The sequence below is a fragment of the Microchirus variegatus genome (genome assembly GCF_963457635.1).
Source record: "Microchirus variegatus genome assembly, chromosome: 2".
Lineage (NCBI taxonomy): Eukaryota > Metazoa > Chordata > Actinopteri > Pleuronectiformes > Soleidae > Microchirus > Microchirus variegatus.
In genome coordinates, this window is record NC_139803.1 from 31757253 (window position 1) to 31781080 (window position 23828).

Sequence of the window (23828 nt, forward strand, 5' to 3'; positions counted from 1 at the left end):
TATATCATTAATAAATTCAGAGAATTTCAGGTGAATAACTAGCACACATTAGCACAGATAAGCAGGGTTTGGATGAAGTGGGGGAAACATGTGCATGGGCAAACTAAAGCCACTCTTACACCATCTTTAACATCTCATCACTTTATTTAATTTAATTTAATTTAACTGTGAAGTGCAAAAGGACGACGCTCTGCAGTGTCCTGCCAGTTTGGTATAAAGTGGACCAATGTGCCCCGAATTGAGGGAATGTTTTTTGTTAAGAGTCCTACTTACTAATAAAAATAAATAACTTACTTGATAAATAAAAAACGGTTTAAAGGTTTAGCTATAAAACTCAACTCAGCTCAGGGGTATAGTCCACAGACCTTGGTGTGGAGGGCTGGGGTTCAAATCCCGGTCAGGGCAGGTCAGCTAATACCCAGTGCGCGCCCTTAGGCAAGGCCCTTAATGCTACTTGCCTTTCTCAGATGTGAGAATTGATCAATGTAAGTTGCTTTGGATAAAAAATGTCAGCTAAGTGACATGTAATGTAGTCTGAAGAAAACAGTGACCTCTAATGGTGAGTCATGGGAATTGCCTGGTTTGTGTGTCCAGGCTCGACAAAAAACAAAGACGTGTTATTGTGAAGCGATTTAACACACACTTGTATATATATATATACATGTTTATATGCAGTATATTTAATTATATATATATTTTTTTTAAATCTGACAATCAATCTTACACACTGGGCCTTTAAAGGACATAAATGTCCCACAGTAGACAGTGAGGGTTTATTTGAAGGAGGCTGATTCAGGTATGAACGACCACAGGAACCACATGCGCGTGTGTGTGTGTGCGTGTGTGTTTAATTTCTTCACTGCTCTCTCCTATAACCTCTGTCTCCTTTGGTTTCACCCTCTCTTTATCTTTTCATCTTTCTGTCTGTTTGCATATCTCTCACTCTCTCTCTCCCCCTCTCCCCATCTTCCTCCCCACATCAATGAGAAATTGGATGGTTTTTGATTATTACATGTCTGTCAGGCTCGCTGCTATTAATTGAATTGAATCCCAGTCCATCTCCTTCACTTCTCTCTCCTTCTCTGTCGCTCTCGTCTTTTCATCTCCGTCTTGTTTGTCGTGTGCTTTGTTTTTCCTCTGCCGTTTTTATCCGTCATGTCCTTCCTTGCACCTTTCTCCCGTTTGATTTTTTTTTTTTTTTTTTTACTTGTGTCTGTGTTCATTCTCTCTCTCTCTCTCTCTCTCTCTCGCTGTCTCTCGTCTGCCCTCCATCTCTCTCATCCTGCCGTCCCTGGCTCTCTCACTCCTTGAGCTACTGTGATACTGTTGTCATGGTGATGCCCATCATTTTCTGGCATGAATGGAGGATAGTTTATTGATGAGACGGCATGACAGAAGAGGGAGAGTGACGGAGGGAAAGACAAAGATGGACACAAGGAGAGAGAGAGGGGGGGGGGGTTTGAGGACCACTGGCAGGAAAAATGGGAATGATATGGGAATCATGGCTTCCCGCTGTTTGAAGACACAAAACATTTCCGCCCTGTAATTTGCTGAGTACAAATGAGCGAAAGAGGACATTGCAAGCCGAAGCACGGCGAATCTTCTCTGGGGGTTTGGGGGCAATCATCGCTGCTGAGGAATAATACACACACACACACACCTAAAAAAAAAAACAAATAAAAAAAACCCCCCAGTGTTATTCATTTCTCACAGTGTGAGAAGTCAGGAGGGAATTTCCTCTGATTAGGGAGCAACAAGCTGGCTTCAGCCGCCGCCTGTTTCCCATGTTTAATGATTTGTATAAACACGGCAGCTCTTTAAATGAGCGCCGGTGTTTTCTGGCGGGGTTTGGACGGACGTCGTTTATTCGCCTGTCGTGGCGCCGCGTTCCTCCATCACCGGCCGAGGCTGGAGGCGAGCTCTTTAGACTCTTGTGATGGAGACATCACGCTGAGAGAGAGAGGAGAGAGAGGCTTTGGCACCAGGTTTGGCTAAAATTTGGCTCGTGTCAAACTCGTAAAAAAACACTCCAGATTCTAAACGACAGAAGCTGTTATGAATGTGGTTTTCAGTGCTGGGATGACACGGAAGGAAAACGTGAGAGCGTGTGAGGATCACAGTGACCGGTGAGCTCCATTTAAGATAACGTGTGTTTGACCTCTGACCCTTTTTTTTCCCCTCTTTTTGCTCCACAGTTCACCTGCTGTCAGAGACCATCCAGGGCGTCACGGCCACGGCCACCGGCGTCCAGTACCAGCAGTCGTGGCTCTGCATCCTGTAAGCTCTAACACGTTTGACCGACTTGATGTTTTGTCGGCTATAAAAAGCTCTGCTCATCAGTTAATTGTTCATATTTTTCTATCTTCGTTATCGAATATACTAGTGTTAGTTAATCATTAACAACAACAAAAAAAAAAACACCCAAACTGATGAATCAATTACCAAAAGAGTTGACTAATAATAATCGTTGCAGCTCTAGGTACACGTACAACATATATTCCTACCACTGAGGCAGCTTCTCCAGCTTCGACTCATCCTTACTGAAGCCTTACTTACTGCAGCTTTAGTGGAATCATGCAAAATGACCAATGTGGGGGGTGTACACACATTACTGTATATGTTCATGTTTTTCACTCACTTTGACCTTTTCAGGGTTAAGACCTGGTTTAAGGGTTAAGGTTTGAGACAACACTTGAAGTCAGTGCAGTGTTCTAAGAAAAATAGGTGCACAAACCTGTGTGTGTGAGAGTGAGAGAGAGAGAGAAAGAGAAAATTGACTCATCCAGCACATTTGAATAACTGTTGCTATAGAGAAAGAGGTTAATCTATGGAATTGGAAGGCCGATGCCGGTAAGGTGAGCAGTTGACATTTATAAAAACATCCTCTTTCCTCCTTCCTCCTCCCTCCTCCTCCCTCCTCCTCTCTCCCTCTCTCTCCTCCAGCTGCAACGTGAAGCATCTCCAGAGGCGTCACGTGTGCATCTCGCGCCTGGAGAGGCCGCAGAACTGGGGAGAGAACTGCTGCGAGGTCCGCTATGTCATCTTGATACTGGCCCCGCTCAAAATGGTAACTGCCGCCCCCACAGGGGCCTGAATGATCCGTGGCATTTATCAGCCTTTGGTGGATTATTACTGAGGCGTTGTGTTTTTAATCCACCATCTTGTTCATATTTCACTCATAATGTGTTCATCTGTGTTTTATATGATTGACAATATTTGTCCTCACTGACATTTAAGTTTAACTCTGATGAGAGCAATGATCATCTGTCATCTCTTCCTCTAGAGTCTAGACATCCTTTGTTTTCCCTCTATAGCTAATCCTTCAGATTATTATTATTCCGTGGCTTTGTGGTCATTTTTGAGGACGTTAACGTGCATTAAAAATCTTGAAACTTTGCAGAGAGGTCAGGTCTCGGATATCGGCATAGTTACCAGAGCCAAGGGCTCTATATCGCCCCCTAAGTTGAAAACAAAGGCAAAATTGAGTTCAACCAAATTTCCCAAAACTTGGTGTGAAGATGTTACAGACCAAGACGAACAAAAAAGTCGTCCATTTCAATGAGTTAACGTTAACACGTTTGTCATTCCGACATAAGAACAAGAAAACGCCAATTTGTACTAGACACATCAGAGGTCAAAACTTGTCAAAAGGTTTTGCAGATTCAAAACTGCTGCTTTTGGCGAATTTCGAACATTCACCACGAAACAGGTGCCCTATAACTTCGGCTTTCATTGAGTTCCAACTAATTTCTCGAAACTCAGTGGAAAGATGTTATAGACCAAGACGAACAAAAAAGTCAACCGTAACCATGGCCTCAGCTCAACAGGAAGTCAGCCATTTGGAATCTTGGTGTCCATTTTGGCGATTTGTGTAAATGAGCGAGACACACCTAGGCTAAAAGTTGTCGGAAGGTTTTGCAGATTCAAAAGTGAGGTCAGGGACCTGCTACACTCTTATTAAACTTATTATTGTTGTTGTTGTTCATCTCGGGCATGTGAGGTGTGTTTAGCCACAAGAATCCCTGAAAATCAATCAACTCAAATCAACTCACCATGTGATCAGTGCTACCTCCTTTTTACCCTTCTGGTTTCTGCAAAAAGGAGAATGTGCACTTTTATTTTTAAAGGAAACTCGACAGAATAAAAAAAACACACACATTTTTTTTCTATTTAAACCATATTTGGTGGTGTTTTGAAATCAGATTTCGTCAGATGAGTCCTGACTCAATAACAACAACAACAACAATAATGTCAGAGATGGTGAAATAAGAGCCACACCTCCCCCTCACTGCACACGGCACTAAAACATAGAAAAATATGCCACAAAATGACATTGTTACTAAAGCAGCCGATGCAAATACGTCTAAAATCAAAAAATCTGCCCATATATGCTCAGATAATCTGCCACAGTTTATTTGTAGTAGTTAGTTGCTGGTCTTAATCACTAGTTTGTGGCTCATGGCCTCCATTTCTTCAGTAAAATCCCTTTATTGGAGTAAAATACACAAACCTTTGGTGTGACTGACAGCAGATGTTGCACACAGGAAGCTCCATCCCCTCCTTTCGCTCCACCCTCTCATCCAAATTGTGTTCTGTTAAAAAAAAAACAGGACAGTTAACACACTGAGAGGCTTCGAAAATGGCAGCTCTCAGCCCACTTTTTGTCATTCCTTCAATCACGCACACACATTTTTTTTTTTTTAGCTTGTCCTCCGTGCTGTCCTGTTTATCTCTTTATTCCACAAACTGGCCTCTGTGTTTGTCTTCCTCCCCTCATCATTTCCAGTCACACAGGCGGGCGGACATTACAACCACTAATGGCATTCTCAGAGACATTAATCTCAGCCTGCAGTAAACATAAATCACTATCATGTCTCAGTTATTCTTGATGGTCTCTGCTTCTGTGAGGCGGGGTAGAGAAAAAATAATCTTTTAAGCGACATAATGATAATGATAATAGGAATTCCTTTGGTTGGCAAATACATCTGGGCAGTAATCTTGCATAAGGATGGGTGGAGCGTTTCCATCAGCTGCCATTTAGAGATTTTTCTGTCGTGACACGGACGGTCAGTCCGAAAAAAGCCGAGGGTGAAACAATTAACCTCCGTGAATTGGTAATCAGTTATAAAGTAAAAATATATAATGACGTCGTTAAAAGTTATATGAAGTGGTTTAATGAAGCTGCTGTGACGCTGTTCCTCTTCCTCACGGTACTGAGTTAAACTCACGAGCAGAAGCAGACTCAGAGACAGGACACAGCTGTCGGGGATGTCGTGATAATCTCAAAACAACGTTAGTATCGGCTGATATTGGCTTTAAAAAAAATATTTCTGGATATGCACACGGCGAAGGCCACGTATATTTGGACAAAGACACAACAGTGAGTTTGAAATAGTGAGTAACGTGAGCTTTAATACGAGGGATTGAACGAAAACAAAACAACAAAAAAATGCATTAAGGAAGTATACGCATTTATATGCATTGTTGTCCATATTCAGGAGGCTCAAAATAATAGGACAAACTCAAATCATGATGAATAAAAGGCTTGTTTTTTTAGATTCCACACTGTATGTGTATGTATATGTACATATATACTCTGCCTATATTGGTATTGTTAATGGTTATCAGACCAAGCACTCTATCGGCATATTGGATATCGGCAAATAGTCGCAAAGGGTGCAGTCACCTTCCACTTTCAAGAGGCGTGACTAATGAAGATGTAATGCTTTTTCACAAATTCCAACTGACGCAGACAATTACATGAAAACGTTGCCGTGGTTGTTCCCTCTGAGTGTTGTTTTCACTCTCATACGACCTGCACTTTTCCCCTCACCTAAATTTGCTGACCAGACCTCACATTCACTTCCATTTTCAACGTGAGTTGTTTGGGGGAAAAGAAAATTGAAGATGATTTCTTGGTAAACTTTTACCTGTTTTTTTTGGGGAACTCTCAAAAGACAGAGACTTCCATCTTTATCATCTACCGCTCAAAACAAACAGTTCACGAAAACACGCTGTTGTCTCTGTCCATCGAGCGAGAACGAAACAGCGAGTGCCTGAACACGGAATTCCTTTTTGACTTTTCCCTTTTGAATCATATTAAATCACAGCAAATTTGATCGCAAGTTGGCCGGACCAGTAAAATAATAGAATAATAACCTATAAACAACAAGATCTCGGAGTATCTTCTTACAAAACATGCCTTAATTGGCTATTTAGACACTACATTACAACCTACAGACCACAGTGGATCTACAAAGGCACAAACAGTTAGTCACAGGTGTTTGGAAGTGAAAAATATTATAGTATTTCACATTACGATTAGACACAATAGTTTGACACCCCTGCTCTAAGGGAAATATGCAATTATGGAACACACTTAAAGCACCTTTTAACACAGTCACGTCCTGTCGTCTTTGTCGCTCGTTTACCAGTTTGTGAAAGGCGCCCTCTGTGTTCTCACTTTTCACACCCACGTTTCTTGTTTTTTTTTTCTTCTTCCCAGTCAGCCTCATTAATAAAACCAGTGATCTTCACAACTTCGATAAATCCCTCATCAAAAAACCTGTCTTTTGGCTCTTAAATAAATAATGAATTTGTCCTGTTAGTTGTTTTTCTCTGCAAATGTTGGCATGGCAACGAAAACCAAGACAGTGAACTGTTTGAGTGAAGTTGATGTGAACTCTGTGGCTTTAAACTAAAAAAAAAAAAAAAAAGATATTTTCGATTAAAGGGTTGGATGAGAAATATGTAAAAGGTTCACAAATGACTCCGGGTTTCTAAAACACAGAAATGTTGCACTTAACATGCACACAAATAAGTGCATTTATGTATTTATTCCATTGACAAAAGGAAAGAAGAACACAAAATGTCCATATTATTACTTATAAAAATGAATGACTCTTCTTAAATCTGCCCCTTACACAAGTAAGAAAAAAAAACAATCACAATATATGCAAGGAACATCTGTCTGTTCATCTCATAACTATCTAACAGTTCACATTAAATTTGGCAGGTGGCTCACTACGGTCACCTGTGTGTGCCGTGCCGACTTAGACACAGTTTGGATAAAAAACGCTCAAGATATCACGAGAAATGTGACCGATGAAAATCAACACTGTAGATAAATCATTATTTCACCTACCTTTTCAACTGATCAACTCTCCGACTCTTTTCTTTCTCAGTTCTGGTTGATATTCAGCTCCCGCTTTGCATTTTAAGCTCAAAGGCTTTGCTAATTCTGTTTGCTGCAGCTGCTACTGTACGCGCTCCGTGTCCGCCTGCGCTGGCTTCATCACCACCTGCTTAACAAGGCCTCCCTTTGGCACCGGCGGACGCTGTCACAGCCGTGCCAGAACCACATTAGCGTCGCTCTGTTGCTCTTTGTGACTGGGGACAGCCTTATTTGTGCCCACATGTGGGTTTGTTGACAAGGGCCCGGCTCCAAAGCTGCCGTCTCTACCTCGACATATCCATCCTTCCTCCGAAGCGGCAATATTAAGACGTACAGGTGCTTCGTGTCAAGCCCAGATTCATGGGTTTGTGTTAGATTTAGTCAATTTTATGGAGGATATTTGTCACTGAAGACGTCAAATTAAATGGAGGGATGCTTTCTATAAAATATTTTGTATTTCAGTTTTGGTATCAACCAACCATAAAAACAAGATGAAACCCTTATCTACAGTTTATATGTTTGTAGAGCAGCTACTAAAATGAAATCTAATTATTTTAGAGCGCAAACAATTAATCAATTAATCGATTATTAATGAAAGAAATCATTAAAAACTGAATCATTTTGGTTTGTGGACAAAACAAGACATTTGAGATATCATTTCCAGGTTTGACAAACAGTCAGTAATCATTAGTTGCAGCTCTAAGTTGTTGTTATTTGGGCAGGAAGTAGCTGCATACTACAGTTTCACCAATAGATGTCACTCATTCCGACACACTGAGCTCTCGTTGTCGTCGTTTACAGCTGTACAAAGTATCACTAAGTAACGCACAACTACTTATGTGTGTTCTGCCGTTTGACAGAAAAGCACCAAGACGGCGATGGAGCTGGGCCGGACGTTCGCCACGCTCTTCTCCGACATTTCCTTCCGGCAGAAGCTGCTCGAGACCAAGACGCAGGAGGAGTTCAAGGAGGCGCTGGTTTTCCAGCGGCACCAACTGACGGCGACCAACCAGCAACCCACCGCTCTGGGGAAGGAGACGGACCCCCACAGTCACAAACCGCTCAAGGTGGGCAAACGACACGACAAACATTTGATTTTACGGCTGTAGAATTGTTCAAAAAAACTGTTCAATGAGTGACTTTTTCTACTTCTGAAAACTTCTGACGGTCGTTCCACAGAAGTAATGACACGATCGGAGTTATGGTTATGAGAAGTACGCTTGCCAAAATGCTCACAGAAGGGTTTTTGAAACAAACTATTTACGACTATTAAAGTTCCCCTAGAGCAAATGAGTCCACAAACACTTCACAAAAAGGAAAATTAAAAGTCACGTGTGTGTATGTTTTTATAAGAGCTGCTACTAAAACAAAAATCCCCCCAAAACTGCTGTAAATTGTTTTGGCAGGAAGTAGCTGCAATTCACTAACACATAGAACAGGTTGCCTTCTCCAACCAATAGATGTCACTAATTCCAACACAATGTCACATTTTCCAAACACTTTCAAGCAAAGTGTATTAATGGTGCGTTCCATTAATAATTAATCCCCGCTAAAGAGGATAATTGGCCAAATTTCGGTCCCTGTCTGGCCCTTTCTGAAGAATCGTGAATTGTTTTCTGATTTTAGGCTGATTTGAACAGATTATATGGCCAAATTATCCTGTTGTGTGAGGGATTAACAGACGTGATTTTAACATCTTGCTGTCACATTTGAAAATCCTCCAGTGCTAGGGCAGACTTTACATCAGATAACATAACAGGAAATGGGTTTGACGTCACCTGGAATACCGCGTATAGACACAAACATAATCTCAGGCGATTTATCAGCCATTTTGGAATCCTAATCCTCACTAGGAACTGGGAATTTGCGACTCATATGAGAGCAAGATGAGTAATTGTCAGCAAACCTGAGTTGTTTTTTTTAAGGTTTTATCCTCGTCTGAGAGATTTCTACAATATGAAATGTTTTATTCGTGATATCGATCGAACAGAAAATGGTTCACGAGTTTGACACGAGCTGAAAACAAGCATGAGTGACTTATTTTTGAATTTCTTGACTATTTTTTACTGTTTTCTATGAACCCTTTAATTGCCCCCACAGTGACAAATTAAATGTGTTCTATTGAATTCAGCTGTAATAAATCACTGAGTAACACTGACAAAGAAATCACCGTGGCTCGCCCTGAAATCCCCTTTCTCGACAAAGGTACTGCGGAAATTGATGAAATATTTAAAGATGCACTCACACATTTCAACCTTTTCTTTTGATTTAAAAAAAAAAAAAAAAAAAAAAATACATCTCTTCCATCACTTTTTTTTCACTGCCCTCATCCTCTCATCCTCGCTTAGTGGGCTCGAATTTTCCCGTCTTTTCTTTCTCCCGAATCAATCAGCATCAACTCCTGCCAGGGCTCCTCAGTGGGTAAATGACCTCACATCTCTCACAGTCCTGTCAAAACTCCCCAGCCCTCAGCTACACACACACACACACACACACACACACACACACACACACACACACACACACTCACACACACACACACACACACACACACACACACACACACACACACACACACACACACACACACACACACACACACACACACACACTCAATGCCATGGACCAGTGCTGCTGTTGACAGACCAGCACTCACAGACATCCCCCCCCTTATGTTATGTTATTTTATTTTATTTCTTGTTAGGTGTTTATTCCCGGGCTTGAAAGGCTCAGTGCTGCCTAAAAAGATCGTAGAGCAGATTATTGCAATTTTTTCAGGAAAATCTTTCACAAGCGGAAAGAAGCACCAACATTTCACTGAATGTACCTCTTGGGTCATTCTTTTGAAAAATCCCATAAGCCACATACATTTAAAAATGTACATTTCCAAACGTCTTTTACATCAGAAGTTCATTTCCTGGGCCAATTTCAGTGATTTTGCTGTCAAATGACAGGTAAAAATTTCTAATGAATAAATCAGAAATCATTTTTATATCTCTTTCTGCCATTTATTCAGAATATTTTCTAAAATAATGTTCAAAACATGCACAAACCCAACGTAAAACGTTTATTCCAAATGTACAATAATGGTCAATGTATTGGCATACAACAAACACAATGTTCTAACCAATTATAACCTGAACATCAGAATCAATGTAGATTTTTCACATTCACATCTGTAATGTAAATAAACCTGTTGTTCATTATTTTAGAAATATTCTGAGTAAATGGCAGAGAGAGAATTCTATTAATTACATTTTTTACCTATCATTTGACACCAAAATCACTTAAATCTTCTTCCAGTTGTAAATGATTTTTTTTTTGCTAATCTGCTCTACTAAGAGGGAAAGGAGGGGAAATAAACCTCCAAACATTCACATCCAACTATGAACAAAACATACTCAGAACAAATGGCAAGCAGGTGGACCGTAATTCCTCTGTGAGATATTTTTGTGTTTATCCAACCCAAGCAAACACACAAACACACAAACACACACACACACAAAGTAAACACAAGCTCTCCTCCTATAAAGAATGATCCCATGATGTATAGAGGGAGCTTTAATGGATGAAAAGTCCTTGTTGAACAAGAAGAAAAAAAAACATCATAAAAACAAAATGCTGATGCTGTTGTTTGTGTTTTTATGTTGGCGTTGAGATAAATGGCCTTGTTCTGTAGGCAAAAAGAACTGCCAAACGTTTTTAAGGTGACAAATGAGGCAGACATTATGCCCGTAGTAAAAAAATCAGCATTTAATTGTAGAAAGGCGCGTTTCGACAGGAACACGGCGCGTTGTGTCGTCGGATAATTTACTTAAATATCACATTTGTTACCTGAGAGCTGGTTCTTTTTTTAGGAAGCCCTTCATGTCTCCTTTTGAATAACATCGCTGTTTCCCCAACTAATGCTCCCGACTTCTCTAAAAATACTCGAAATCTTCTCTCGCTGGCTGTCGCCGTTAACTCTGTCATTCTTGATCGTTTTTCTAAATCTGCTCTCCTCAGCCTTTGCATTACGTTACAGTTTAAGATTTTCTTTGACGACCTCGTTAGGTTTGATTATTCTAATTATGTTCAAAGGAGCGCCGGTGGAATCATTAGTGTGTTAGTCGAATCAGCGAGTGTGTAATCAGACAGCAGCAGAAGAAAAGAGCAGGGTCGGCTTCTGCCTCGGGGGTTTCTCTTTTTTTTTTCGCGTTGACACATTTTTTGGCGCCAAACGTCGTCGAGAGAAGCTGAGGTAGCAAAATATGTCAAAGTATGTATATATATATAAGGAAATAATCCAAGTGTCTGTTGGTGTAGTGGATAAAAAAAAAAAAAAAAATATTCACCCAGAAACCCAAATTAATTCATCTTTTGAGGTGACGGTTTATCATTGTCAGAAGTCCCACTCTGATACATCCACTAGAGGGCAGTGCAAAGTCAAAAAAACAACAAAATACGTAATGTTGGAGGAAGACAGTGAACCTCGTAAAGGATCTGTTTATAAAGGTTTATTGACAGAAATGGAATCAACTACTTTGATATTGTGTTTTTATCAGTGTATATTCACTTTTATTATATACTTAAGGCGAGGGCCTTGCTTTATGGATGCGTTGGGCTGAAATGTAAAGCCTTAACTGTATTTTGAGACAGGCGATGTAACCTTTATTCTATTTGGCAAAGTTAGAGGAACGATCGTTGTGTTAAGTTTATTCTACCTGCTTTTATTGATGATACAGTTCTAGCACTAATCGACTCAATTCTACTCGACTTGACACAGTTTTCCATCAGTGATAGTTCCTGGTACCTGGTGCTTTTTTGTAGTATCTGCTCAGACGAGGTTCCAGCTGAGTCAACAGACTGATTGGTCAGAGAACGTTGTCACCGGAAGAGTCATGAGCGCGACGAGAATCCAAACCGATCAATGCCAAACTGTAGATCAGTTAAAAGCTGAAGAAAAATCCTGAAAACTTGCGTTAATCTCTGGAGTAGAATGAGGGGAAAGTTTCTCAGGGAGTTGAAGATGTCGTCATGACGCAGGTCTGGAATAATGTCCACTCAAGGATCAGATATATCAAGTCTGTCAGGTTGTGTGATGTATTGCTCGATCTCTGTGGATTTTAAAGTGCGCAGTGAACTCTAAAAGCATTATAAAAAAAAACATTTTTCAGAAGCTTTTTGTGCCAACCAAACTTGAGTCATAAAAAACTAAAATTGATCTCCTTTTTAATAAGTTGTTTCACATCAAGGCGACTTGGTGTCCTTGCTAAAAGATCTAACCTTCCATCTTCTGTCCACAGTGTACAGATTTCTTCAGAGCCGGCCGAGGGATTTATGAGGACCTGTGCCGCAGGCTGCCGTTCTACCCCTCTGACTTCACAGATGGTAAGGACTTGGACTTGGACTCGTAGTGAAAGTGAATCATCGCCCTTATTATGCCACGACAGGGTGCCTCTGCTGGCAGCTTCTCGTTTATCTGTCACCATTTGCCTCCTCGGCCGCATCTGTGCTGCATCTGTGTCACGTCCAGGGTCTTCCCCGGCTAAAATGGCCGTCTCAGATCTCTCGCTGTTGCCATATGTTCCCATATGGCCCTCCCAAAAAACGACTGACTGATGTCCCGCCACATCAGAGCAGGACCACTGGCCTCTCTATTAGCACCACAGTCTCTCAGACCCGTCAGATTCTAATCTTGTGACGGGGGGTTTCTGCCTCCAGTCAAACACATGATCTGTGGTTTTAAGCTGCAGACGCAGGTTGACGAGGAAAAACGCGGGAGGTGATTGTTGAGTCTCATCAGCAGGACATTGAAATACAAGCATTTTAGAATCACAGCTCTCTGTCCAGAGCTTTTCTTATCGGAAGGGATGCCTTACTGAGTAAAATTTCATGTACTTCTGTTTACGAAGGCGGAGCTAAGGGAAGTACATTAGAAAATTGTTTGGAATCATGAGAGCAACAAGTTTACCAAGTTTGGTTAAAATTGGAACAACTATGTTCGACTTAGGCAAAAACATTTAATGCAAATTTTGCCACTTTTGGGGATATTATATTATAAAACAATGTCCTGCTGACTGTTCCTTTAAAAGGGAGGACTCAGCTGACCTTGACTGTAATAAATAAGAATTATTAAGCTGGATTCTCCTTCTCTGCTGCTGCTGCTGCTTCACATGAATTTGTCTGTAACAAAATAAGACGACGGCAGATATTCCTGTCTTGTGAGTGTCATCCGATAATGATCATGTGATGAAGGTCACAGGACCAGAATCACTGTGATCGCATTAGAGGCCCAATTAAAGTGTAAAAAAGGAGGGGGAGGGGGGGGGGGGGGGTTATCCATCATTTGGACGAAAGCTGCTGCTACAAAAATGATGGATAAGAGCAAATCTGAAATTAATGACTTATACTTAAATATAAAAAGAGTGTTTGTCCTTGTAGAATGGTTTAACTGTAACTGATGGGATGTTCCGTGTTGCCACTGAATGATGAACCCTGCTAATGTATTTGTCATTTTCAAATTCAATTATATGACTCATGTGTTCGTGTTTATCTCTCTCTCTCTGCTCAGGTATCGTCGGCAGTAATAAAACCCTGCTGAAGTACATGACGACGGCCATCTTCCTCTACATCGCCATCCTCCTCCCCGCCATCGCGTTCGGCTCCCTCAACGACGAGAGCACGCGCGGCGAGATCGGTACGGAGCGAGCAGTCAACTAAAATGAAAAAGCAGTGTTCCCACGGGGTCCTTGAAGTCCTTGAAAATTTGTGCAGGAAAGAAGTGAAGTTAATTGTTGACGTGAGGTTACGTGCAGCGCAACGAGCGAGTAAAGTTAAGCGAGAGAGCGCAAATGACAACGTTATGTCTGGGGAATTAAAAAGATTCCAAGATCTCAAAGGACGATCGCTTGTCCAGATCAATAAAACTAGACGCCATCATGGACAAAGACGCTCTGACATTGTTGTCCTCCCGTCTTAAGCCGTGTCAGCAGCACATTCAGTCTTGAATTTGAGGGAATTGGTCCTGGGAAGTGCTTGAATTTGATGTCAATCAAGGTGTGGGAACCCTGGAGATGTTTTCTTCTGATTTAATCTTTTTTTTTGTCATTTTTACACTCATTTTTTAGCTTTTTATTTTATCAGTATAGTTAGTATAGTATCTTTTCTATGCAGATGATACACTCCTTTTTTTTAATCCAGACAAACCTGACTTTTTTCTCATCATTTATTGTGTTCCGTTCCTTTTTTAACACCGTTTTTTCCCCCTCTTTTTTTAATGTGCTATTGAAATTAATTTGACCTGGCTTTTAGATAGAGCCGTTCAAGTCAGCTGCTGAAAATAGCTTTTATGTTTTCACGGCGCAATTTATCACTCAACTAAATCACAGAAAGGCAAAGTTTAGCAGGTTTTTCTTGTTTTTTTTTTGTAATCCCAAAGTTTTCAAGGTTTAAAAGGCCTCATGTTAACATTTGTTGTGTGATAAAAATGAATTGGACTCAGCCCCACAGAAGGATAAAGGAGACATTAATCATCATTTCCTCCCCTGCGTTTCCTCCATGTGTGTCCTCTCTGCACAGATGTTCGGAAGACCATCATCGGCCAGAGCATCGGCGGGGTCATCTACTCGTTATTCGCCGGCTCTCCTCTGGTCATCCCTCTAACCACAGCCCCCCTTGCCATCTTCATCAGCGGTATGTTTTTAGGTTTTTTCCCCCTCTGTATGTCATTCAGCTCAGCAAAAATGTCGTTTTTGTCGCAGTAGTGATTTTAAAGGAAGCAGGTGGGTGAAACAAGATTAGTTTAAAAGGGTAAAAAAAGGTACATTTTCAGGATAATTGTTCATGAGATCATGAAACAAGCTCATCGCATGCAAGAACATGTTAACTTTCTATTCGATCCAGAGAGACAACAGCACATAAACCACCGTTAAATGGTTCTTTAGCCAACAGCGCTGTTTTCTCGGTGGGAATTTAAACGATCTTGACGGCCGGAAGCTGCGGAATCGGGGCCCAGCGACCTCGATGCCAACATGTCGTTTTAATACCAGAGTTTGTTTGTTTGTTGGGTTTTTTTTGCGGCGCGGCGATCTTTGAAAGTCACTGCGTTACGACTGCACTCAAGCACATTCTCATGGGGGTGTAATTAGAGAGCATTTCCAGGAGCCTGTCTGAGCAAAAACAATGGCTTGTTTGTCAAGTTGTAGCTCATCGATGCACAAATATGTTCAAGATGAGAACAAAGTTTTTTTTTACGACTTAAATGAAAAAACATGACATTTTCTTCCCCCTTTGAATTATTGTGTGTGTTTCCGTTTCTGGCCAGTAGTTGTAAGAAAGTTAGTCTATAACAGAATACCAAGTAGCACCTGAGAAAATATTATATATTATATAAATATTCTATTATTAATAGGAAAAAGCTCTTGAAGTAACACCGTTATTACCACCAAAGTTCATTTGCTCTCTCATCGTCCTCCTCTTCCAGGGACCAACACAGGAAGCTTGCAAGTACCACTGACAGTACACTGACCACAGTTTTCGAACCACAACAAAGTCTACTTTAATTTTATTGTTTTAAATTATACACTACCGTTCAAAAAGTTTGGGGTCACCTATATAATGTTGTTGTGTTTTCCATTAAAATTCACACTTTTATTAATCAAAAGAGTTGCAAAATGCATAGAAAATATAGTCAAGACATTGACAAGATTAGTAATAATGATTTTATAATAAAATAATAATGTTTTCAGCCGTGCACAAGAATTTTCAAGGGATTTCTAATCATCCAATAGCTTTCTAACACAATTTACCATTAGAACACTAGAGAGAAATGGGCCTCTATACACCTATGTACATATTCCATTAAAAACCAGACATTTGCAGCTAGAATAGTCGTTTACCACATTAACAATGTATAGAGTGTTTTCCTGATTTATTTAATGTTATATTCATTGAAAAAAAAAAAAGCTTTTCCTTCAAAATAAGGACATTTCTAAGTGACCCCAAACCTTTGAACGGTAGTGTAACTCACAGAGCACACAATAAATGACAGATACTCAAATGTGTTTGTTTCACGTGAGACTTTTGATGTAACCGAGTGGATTGTGATGAATTCTGAGGCCAGCACTCTTCATCAGTCACACACATGAGCCCCAACAATTTCTCCACGGTGTCTGTTTACATTACAATCATGGACGGCCATGTTTACAGCTGCCTCATTAGCAACAAAACAAAAAGAAAAGAAAGAAAAAAAGTTGTCACTCTTCAAGATTTAAACTCAGTCCTGAGTTTTGTGAGTAACCGAGATAAAAAGAGTTGCCTCAGATTGTTGCAGCATGTGTTTATATACTGTATCTGTGTGCTCCACAGTGATCCGAGGAATCTGCGACGATTACAACCTGGACTTCCCGGCTTTCTACGCCTGCATCGGTCTGTGGAACTGCTTCTTTCTCATCCTGGGAGGAATATTTAACGTCAGCCTGCTCATGAAGCTCTTCAAAAGGTGGCGCACTCACATTAATTGTTTTCATTCCACCGCGGTCCAATTTATCGAATCAATTCTCACATTTTCTGCCGGGATCCGTCGGCGTGCCTTGCTCTTCTGTCAAACAGAAAAATGCGTTAAATTGGGGCGGCCGACACAGGGTCTGCGGAACGCCGGGTCTGTCTGTGTTGTACAGCAAACAGTTTGTAAAGAAAGTCAATGCGCTGTGACATCTGCCACAGACTCAGAGCTCCTTCTAACCGACACACGCACAGAGAACTCTTTCATACTCGCTCGCTTCTGAGCTAAACTTAGGAGAAAGTAACACGGGGGCAGCTCTTTCAAGACAAAACTTACTGTACCTGACAGATAATACAGTGTACGAGATTTTAAATAGACACCAAGTTTGTGTTTTGCGAGCTTCATGCAACAACAATTATAACAACTTTATTCATGTCGCTATTTTTCATAGTTCAAATTAAATTGTGGCTCAGAAAGCAGCGAGCAGACATTTTGGTAACACTTTAGATTAGGGAACACATATTCACTAGATTTTCCCTACATAAGGTGATAACACGTGCTTAATATTTACTAATAAAGGACTAGAATGCGACTTACACGCATGTTAGTAAGCATCTAGTTAATGGTGAATATGTGTTCCCTAATCTAAAGGGTCTCCGACATGTTAAATCAAATCTGAAAAGATTTTAAATTAGATATTTAAAACGAGGAAAATATCTTGCATAAAACGCGTATGAAATGATTTAAAAGGATTTGCTCTTCTCTGATGTGCATGTTGTTGTTTATGTGAGTCCTTCCCCATGTGACACATTTATACAAAGAGAACAAAAAATATCGGAAGTCGGACAGTTGAAGTTCATAGAAAAAAAAACTATTTAATTTCGTATAATGTGTGATTTTTGTATGTTTTTGTGTATTAATACATTCATTTTGCATCATAAACACATTTATAGTGTGACCTATTTGTCGTTCCATGTCAAAACAAACACTTTTATTTTGAAATTTGAGTGAACTGTCATCATAAATATTGTTATTTCGATGTCTTTTTCCCTCAAAAAGTTTGACTTTTTATTCACCTGAATGTGTAAGACTCTTTTAATGTGACGCAGGGCCAATGTAAAGTAGCATGGGAATACGGTGTCGTAATTCCGATTACACGTAGCTGCACAACAATAATCCCATGTGGTTTTTTTTCCAGGTCGACAGAGGAAGTCATCGCTCTGTTCATTTCCATCGCGTTTGTGGTGGACGCGGTGAAAGGCACCGCGAAAAGTAAGTACCCTACGTGTCATGTGTCATCACGTGCGACTCTTCCCTGTCGGCACAGCTCTCAACTCTGACTCCTCTGGGATCCAACAAGCTGGAAAGCCCCAAGTAAACGCCTAATACGTGGATTTCTGCCATTTTTAGAAACTTCTTATCACAGTGATGTATGTGGCGTTGGTCATTTCCCCGCCTTAACTGCAGCTCATCTTACTGTATCATAAATATTTGACACAGTTTAATTTGTTTAGACAAAGTTTAGATTCAATTTTCACAAACAATTTGTAAAATACGCTTCCAGCTCATGTTCTATTACCATAATATTAACCTGTGACTTTTTTTGGACCCAAAGTCACACACTCAGGCTCCTCCTCCTCTGAGTTGGTGCGAAACAGAACTTTTCCCTATATAATCTTTAGCTTTTTTTCTGTTCTTAAAACATTTCAAGAAATGTCTTTATACTCACAAAACCTTCCTAAACAAGTCTAAACATGGCACTTTAACGTTGTCACAAAAAATACACCAAAAATTGAGTTTTCCACGTTTTTAGGAGCGTAAGAGCAAGGGTGGTGTCAACCTGTTATGGCTGAAGTAATATAATTCAGTCCAGGCCTGATTCTCCTCGTTTGGCCTTGACCTGTGTGAGCATCACATGTGTGAGCATCCACCGGCTTTATCCTGCCCATAATTGAGCAGGACAAGCCTGTGAACCCTGAGTATTTCAGAGCAGAACCACAGGTTAGCAGGGTTTACACACAGTTTTTACGCTGCTTCACAGTTGTTGTTACATTTTCTGAACACATCCAATCGTCCCTTTCATGGGCAGTTGCAGTCGGTTGATGTTGGGGTGAAAGGCAGCGCGAGCCCTGGACAGGTCACCGTCTTACCACAGGACCTGCATTTACAATCGCATTTCACACTCTCCAGTTCACCGAACCCCAATCTGTGTGTTTTTGGAAAGAGAAAATGAACCTATTTACAAACAAAAAGACCAAACAGGATACAAACCTACTGTCTGACCAGCGCCCACACCTGTGCTGCCTCTCCAAACAATATTTCACCCAGATTAAGTAGGTTTTTAGCATTTTGACTACAGCATAAACACTTGAGGCCCGGTTGTTGTTTACGGCACGAGAAGAGCAACAAGGCCACGGTCATAACCATGACTCAGCGCGTCTCCCTCTACATTTACTGAGTTGGCCTCCGACTTCTAACTGTCGAGCCTAAACAAGGTTAAGATTCTCCTGCCACACTAATGGCCGTTTGAGGCTATATTTATATATATAAATATAAAAGCACGGCAGAGTTTTAAAGGTCCAGCGTGTGCAGATTAGTGACATTTATTTAATGGTGAGACGACAGACTGTAACAAATGGAGGAGTCCCCTTGCTCCCACCTCAACTACAGTGGCCTTTACGGACCAGAAAGCAAGTCAGCTTTATGCTTCAAAGTAGAGCTGCAACTAGCTATTATTTTAGCAATCGATTAATCTGTTGATTATTTATTTGATTAATCAATCAATCGTTTGGTCCATAAAATGTCAAAAAAAATTAGAAAAAATGTTGATCGGTGTTCTTCAAACCTGGAAATGACGATGTTCTCGAATGTTTTTGTTCTGTCCACAAACCGAAAATGATTCAGTTTGAATGATTTCTTTGTTATACGGAGCAAAGAAACGAGGAGCGAAAAACAATCGGAAATCTTGTTTTGCTCATGAAAAAAGCTTCAAACCAATTAATCAATTATCAAAATAGTTGACGATTGATTTAGTAATCGATTAATGATCGTTTAATTGTTCCAGCTCTACTTCAAAGTACAATAATGCACGCTCTGGCTGTTCTTTTACTTTCAAGAATGTTGCAATATGGCGTCCTCCGTAAAACACTAAATTGGCCTTAGTACGAGCAAAAGCTTATTTTTTAAAGTTATTTACCACTCTTACAAACATTTATGGGCAGCAGCATGTTTCATTCCCGCCAACAGAACCTTGGAGGCATTGTTTACAGTTTGTCCGTCCATCCATCCAAACTTTTGAACGGTGGTGTAAGTGCGATAGCTCTAGGGAGTGCTTTCAGAACCGCCACAGACTTTGGTTATGGCGTACTACAGTCTCGTGTTTGTGATCCAGTCTTTCACAGATACTACCACGCCCCGACTTTGGCCAACAGAAGCATGGACGGCGGAGACCTGCCGGCGGCAAACGGGAGCGAATTGGCCGGGGGGATGGCGCTCAACGTCCTCCCCGAATCCCTCATCCAGTGCACTCGAGAGAGGCCCGTCCTCTGCCTCCTGCTGATGCTCGGGACCTTATGGATGGGCTACACCCTCTACCAATTCAAGAGGAGGTATGTGCCGTCGCTGCAGGGCTGCGGTGCCGCAGCGCTCCTTTAGATAAATCACTGGAGGAGTTTTAAATCATGTTTGGATGGGAGCGTGATTACTGCTGAGTAGGGCCTTGACTCTAAAGATTGTCAGGAGTGACGGAGCTCCCGAGGAAATTTCCAGACAGGCTCTTATGGAGCTCCCTTTTTTCTGTCAAGTCCGTGATTTGATCAGCATTAATATTCTACTTCTGATTGCTCCCGGTAATCAAATCAAGCTCAGAGCTGGATTCGATTGTGTAAAGCAAGAGGCAGACCAAGGTACTTAAACAGTGTCAGGATTGCAGGCATTGTCCTTGTCTCGGCCACAGTAATTGTATTCCTCTGTTATTTCTCTCTCTCAGTCCGTTCCTGCATGCCAAAGTGAGGGAGGTGCTGTCGGACTGCGCCTTGCCCATCTCAGTGCTCATGTTCTCTTTCATCGGCTCCTACCTTTTCAGTGACATTGCGCGTAAGTATGAACGCTTTATTTCACAAGATACAAAATACTATACATGTGTTGTACACTGGCATTAAAATTCACAAAAATACCATCACGTTAAAAGCATAAGAAAGCATTAAAAACACAATTGGGTGTTCCCCATGGTTCAGTCCTGGGTCCACTGCTCTTTAAACCTCCACCATCTACTGGCATCAGTGTGATTTATCAGCTGCATCAAATTCTCTTTTCTTAATTCAGTGCTTAAATGTGTCCCTATTTAAATAAATTAATTAATAAATTAAACAAGCAACAGATCACACAAAAGGTGCATGCGTTTACAATTCTAGGAGAGAGGGCATTATCGTCGAATTTTCTCGCTGCAGTTTATGAGCTAAAGGCTTTTTTTTTGCCTCGAAAAGAGAGATTTAACATCAAGTGTTATGCGCTGACATTAAAATTCATCGACTGGCATCATTGTGATTTATCAGCTTTGTCAAATACTCTTTTCTTAGTTTAGTGCTTAAATGTGTCCCTATTTAAATAAACAAATAAATTGCGTTTACAATTCTTAGAGAGAGGACGTTATCATGAGCAAAAAAGGCTTTTTTACCTTCGAGATTTGTCTTTAAAAGAGAGATTTAACATCAATATCAAACAGCCCAGAGTGCCCAGAATAACTCGCGCACAGACGTCATACAGTAGGTTTTCTCACTTTGTTTGCAAAGAAGAGGAAAATGTGAGCGTATGACGTTTATTTTGAACTCTTAGAATGTGACATAGTGCTGTAAATGTGTTTCTTTTGGTTCAAAAAAACATTCAAATCACTTCAGAATCTTATTATTTTGAATTTAAATTGCATGTCATTACATTGCAATTACATAGTGTTAAAATATCAGTAAAAGGTTTTTATCTGTGTCTGTATGAAGGGTCAAACGTGCAGCCTTTTCTGTTCTTTGACAAAAGGGCAAAAGCACAGTGGATATTCCCAGTTCTTATCCTCTTATTGTTCAGCTTCATTCTCAGCCTCCATTGTTGCAGAGGCAGTCGCTGCTCCCCGGGGTTTTTGACACAGAAACGCAGCGACGAGCACCGAGCCCCTCGAGTGAATTTAAATTTTGAAGTGCCTGGCTAATTTTCTATTCCTTTACCTCTTCACACAATAAGTCATAAAATAATAGACCCATTACTGTTTTGTCACAGCTTCCAGTATTTAACCAAGTGCACTTAATTCAGCCATGAATGAGACGCAGCCCTAAATGAGATACCAGGCTCTTTAAGAAAACAGAAAGAAAGGAAAGGAAAAGAAAATCCAGCCACTCTGATGAAATGATTGCTCTTACGTAAAAACGTAATTCAACACAATTTTGGAAACATTTTAAAAGCACACGCGTCTTTTATTCATCTTCCCAAAACACAAACATCCACACAAAAACACAGTCAATATGAACTCCTTTTAACACATTTTATCGATTTAAAAAAAAAAACTGACTTTTTGACCTTTTTTTTTTGCTGTTGTTATTTTAAATAGTTCCAGTCTTCAAAGTTCATAACCGGCCCATCTTCAACGTGGCGCCGTTTGAGCGCCTGTCGGCCATGAACGTGCTCAGCGCCATGGGCCTCGGGTTCCTGCTCGCCCTCCTCATCTTCATCGACCAGAACATCGTGGTCTCGCTGACCAACGCGCCGGAGAACAGGTAACGGGAGTGTCGCCCGAAAAAACATCAACTAAAAAAACACGTTACTATAACTAACCTGATTAAAGTGAACAGAACTGACAAATAACAATAAAACCAGTGATTTTCAAACACTGGGTCTTTCTTTTCTTTTGGGTCCCCCAACACAAATTTGTCTCAATTTTCCCATTTTGCCTTTTAAGTTTTAGTTATGTTTTAAATAACATGCACTTTTAATTTTTCATATACACGTATATATACATGTATGTATACATGTGTATATATATATATATGTATATATGTGTGTGTATATACATATATATATATACACACACATATATAGCAGATGAAGCCAGGATGAAAAGGATGTATATATATATATATATATATACATGTAGCAACATCTTTTTCACCCTGGCTTCATCTGCTATATATGTGTATATATGTGTATATACACATATATACAAACGTATATACATATAGATATAGACATATATATATGCATACATGTAGCAACATCCTTTTCACCCTGGCTTCAACTGCAGGATCCAGTTTAGTTTTCCGTCCTGGAAGTCACCCACACACACACACAATAAAAGACGTCTATAGCGGATATAGCAAATCTACAATCTAATTCATAGATTTCTCCGTACATAATTACACGTGCGTCTTTGTAGATGATGGCAACGACGGACGGTGTGAAACCTGCAGTCCCAGTTCTAGATGGATTGAGTAGCTCGGTTATCCGTATGTTAATGTTCTCCTTTGTGTCTGTTCAAAAAGCCACCAGGCATCTTTATTCACTGACCCTCGTTCAGGATCTTCTCCCTCTCTCTCTCTCTGTGTGTGTGTGTGTGTGTGTGTGTGTGTGTGTGAGGAACTGAGCTGGAAACTTTGACGTCTGAGTCCGATCGTCTCAGTCAGGAAACTCTTGACGAAGCCTTGGAGCCAAAAAACACAATGTTGAGCTTTAACCTTGTTCGTCTCAATTCTCCTCCAGACGCTGCGATTCAGAGCAGATCTGCGGCTCGTAGATGGGACATCAAAGCGGCGGAGGAAATCTAGATCGTTTAGTTTAGCTTATTTCAGGGACATTCATTTGATTTTTATTACCTGCAGCTTGAAGATCTCGCTCATTTTCACATTGTTTCTAATTTATCTACTCAAAATCTGCAAAACCTTCCCATATTTAACAATTACTACATTCCTCGTGTGGAACCAACATTGTAACAGGATTCCTTTATCTCTTACATACCCTCAGCTTGTTTTTATTCAAATCACACTTCTCTTTCTGCTCTTATCTATTTACTTAAATTAAAAAATGTCTTAAACCCTTAAAATATGCTTTAAATAAATAAATAAATAAATAAATAAATAAATAATAATAATAATAATAATAATAATAAATAAAGGCGTGCAGGAGAGAAGACTT

The 23828-nt window shown here is 40.4% G+C and overlaps 1 protein-coding gene across 1 annotated transcript in view; it reads left to right on the top strand.

Annotated features, from left to right (window-relative positions):
- Positions 1–23828, top strand: part of slc4a11 (solute carrier family 4 member 11) — a gene marked incomplete at its 5' end in the record, with an annotated part of 84131 nt that overhangs the window by 54370 nt on the left and 5933 nt on the right. The window contains 11 exons of the mRNA XM_083885843.1: positions 2196–2277; positions 2944–3067; positions 8035–8241; positions 12460–12544; positions 13728–13853; positions 14735–14848; positions 16523–16655; positions 17857–17930; positions 20050–20266; positions 20647–20753; positions 22252–22417. Coding sequence (XP_083741969.1) covers positions 2196–2277; positions 2944–3067; positions 8035–8241; positions 12460–12544; positions 13728–13853; positions 14735–14848; positions 16523–16655; positions 17857–17930; positions 20050–20266; positions 20647–20753; positions 22252–22417 — 1435 coding nt within the window. The remainder of the gene's footprint in view (positions 1–2195; positions 2278–2943; positions 3068–8034; positions 8242–12459; positions 12545–13727; positions 13854–14734; positions 14849–16522; positions 16656–17856; positions 17931–20049; positions 20267–20646; positions 20754–22251; positions 22418–23828) is intronic.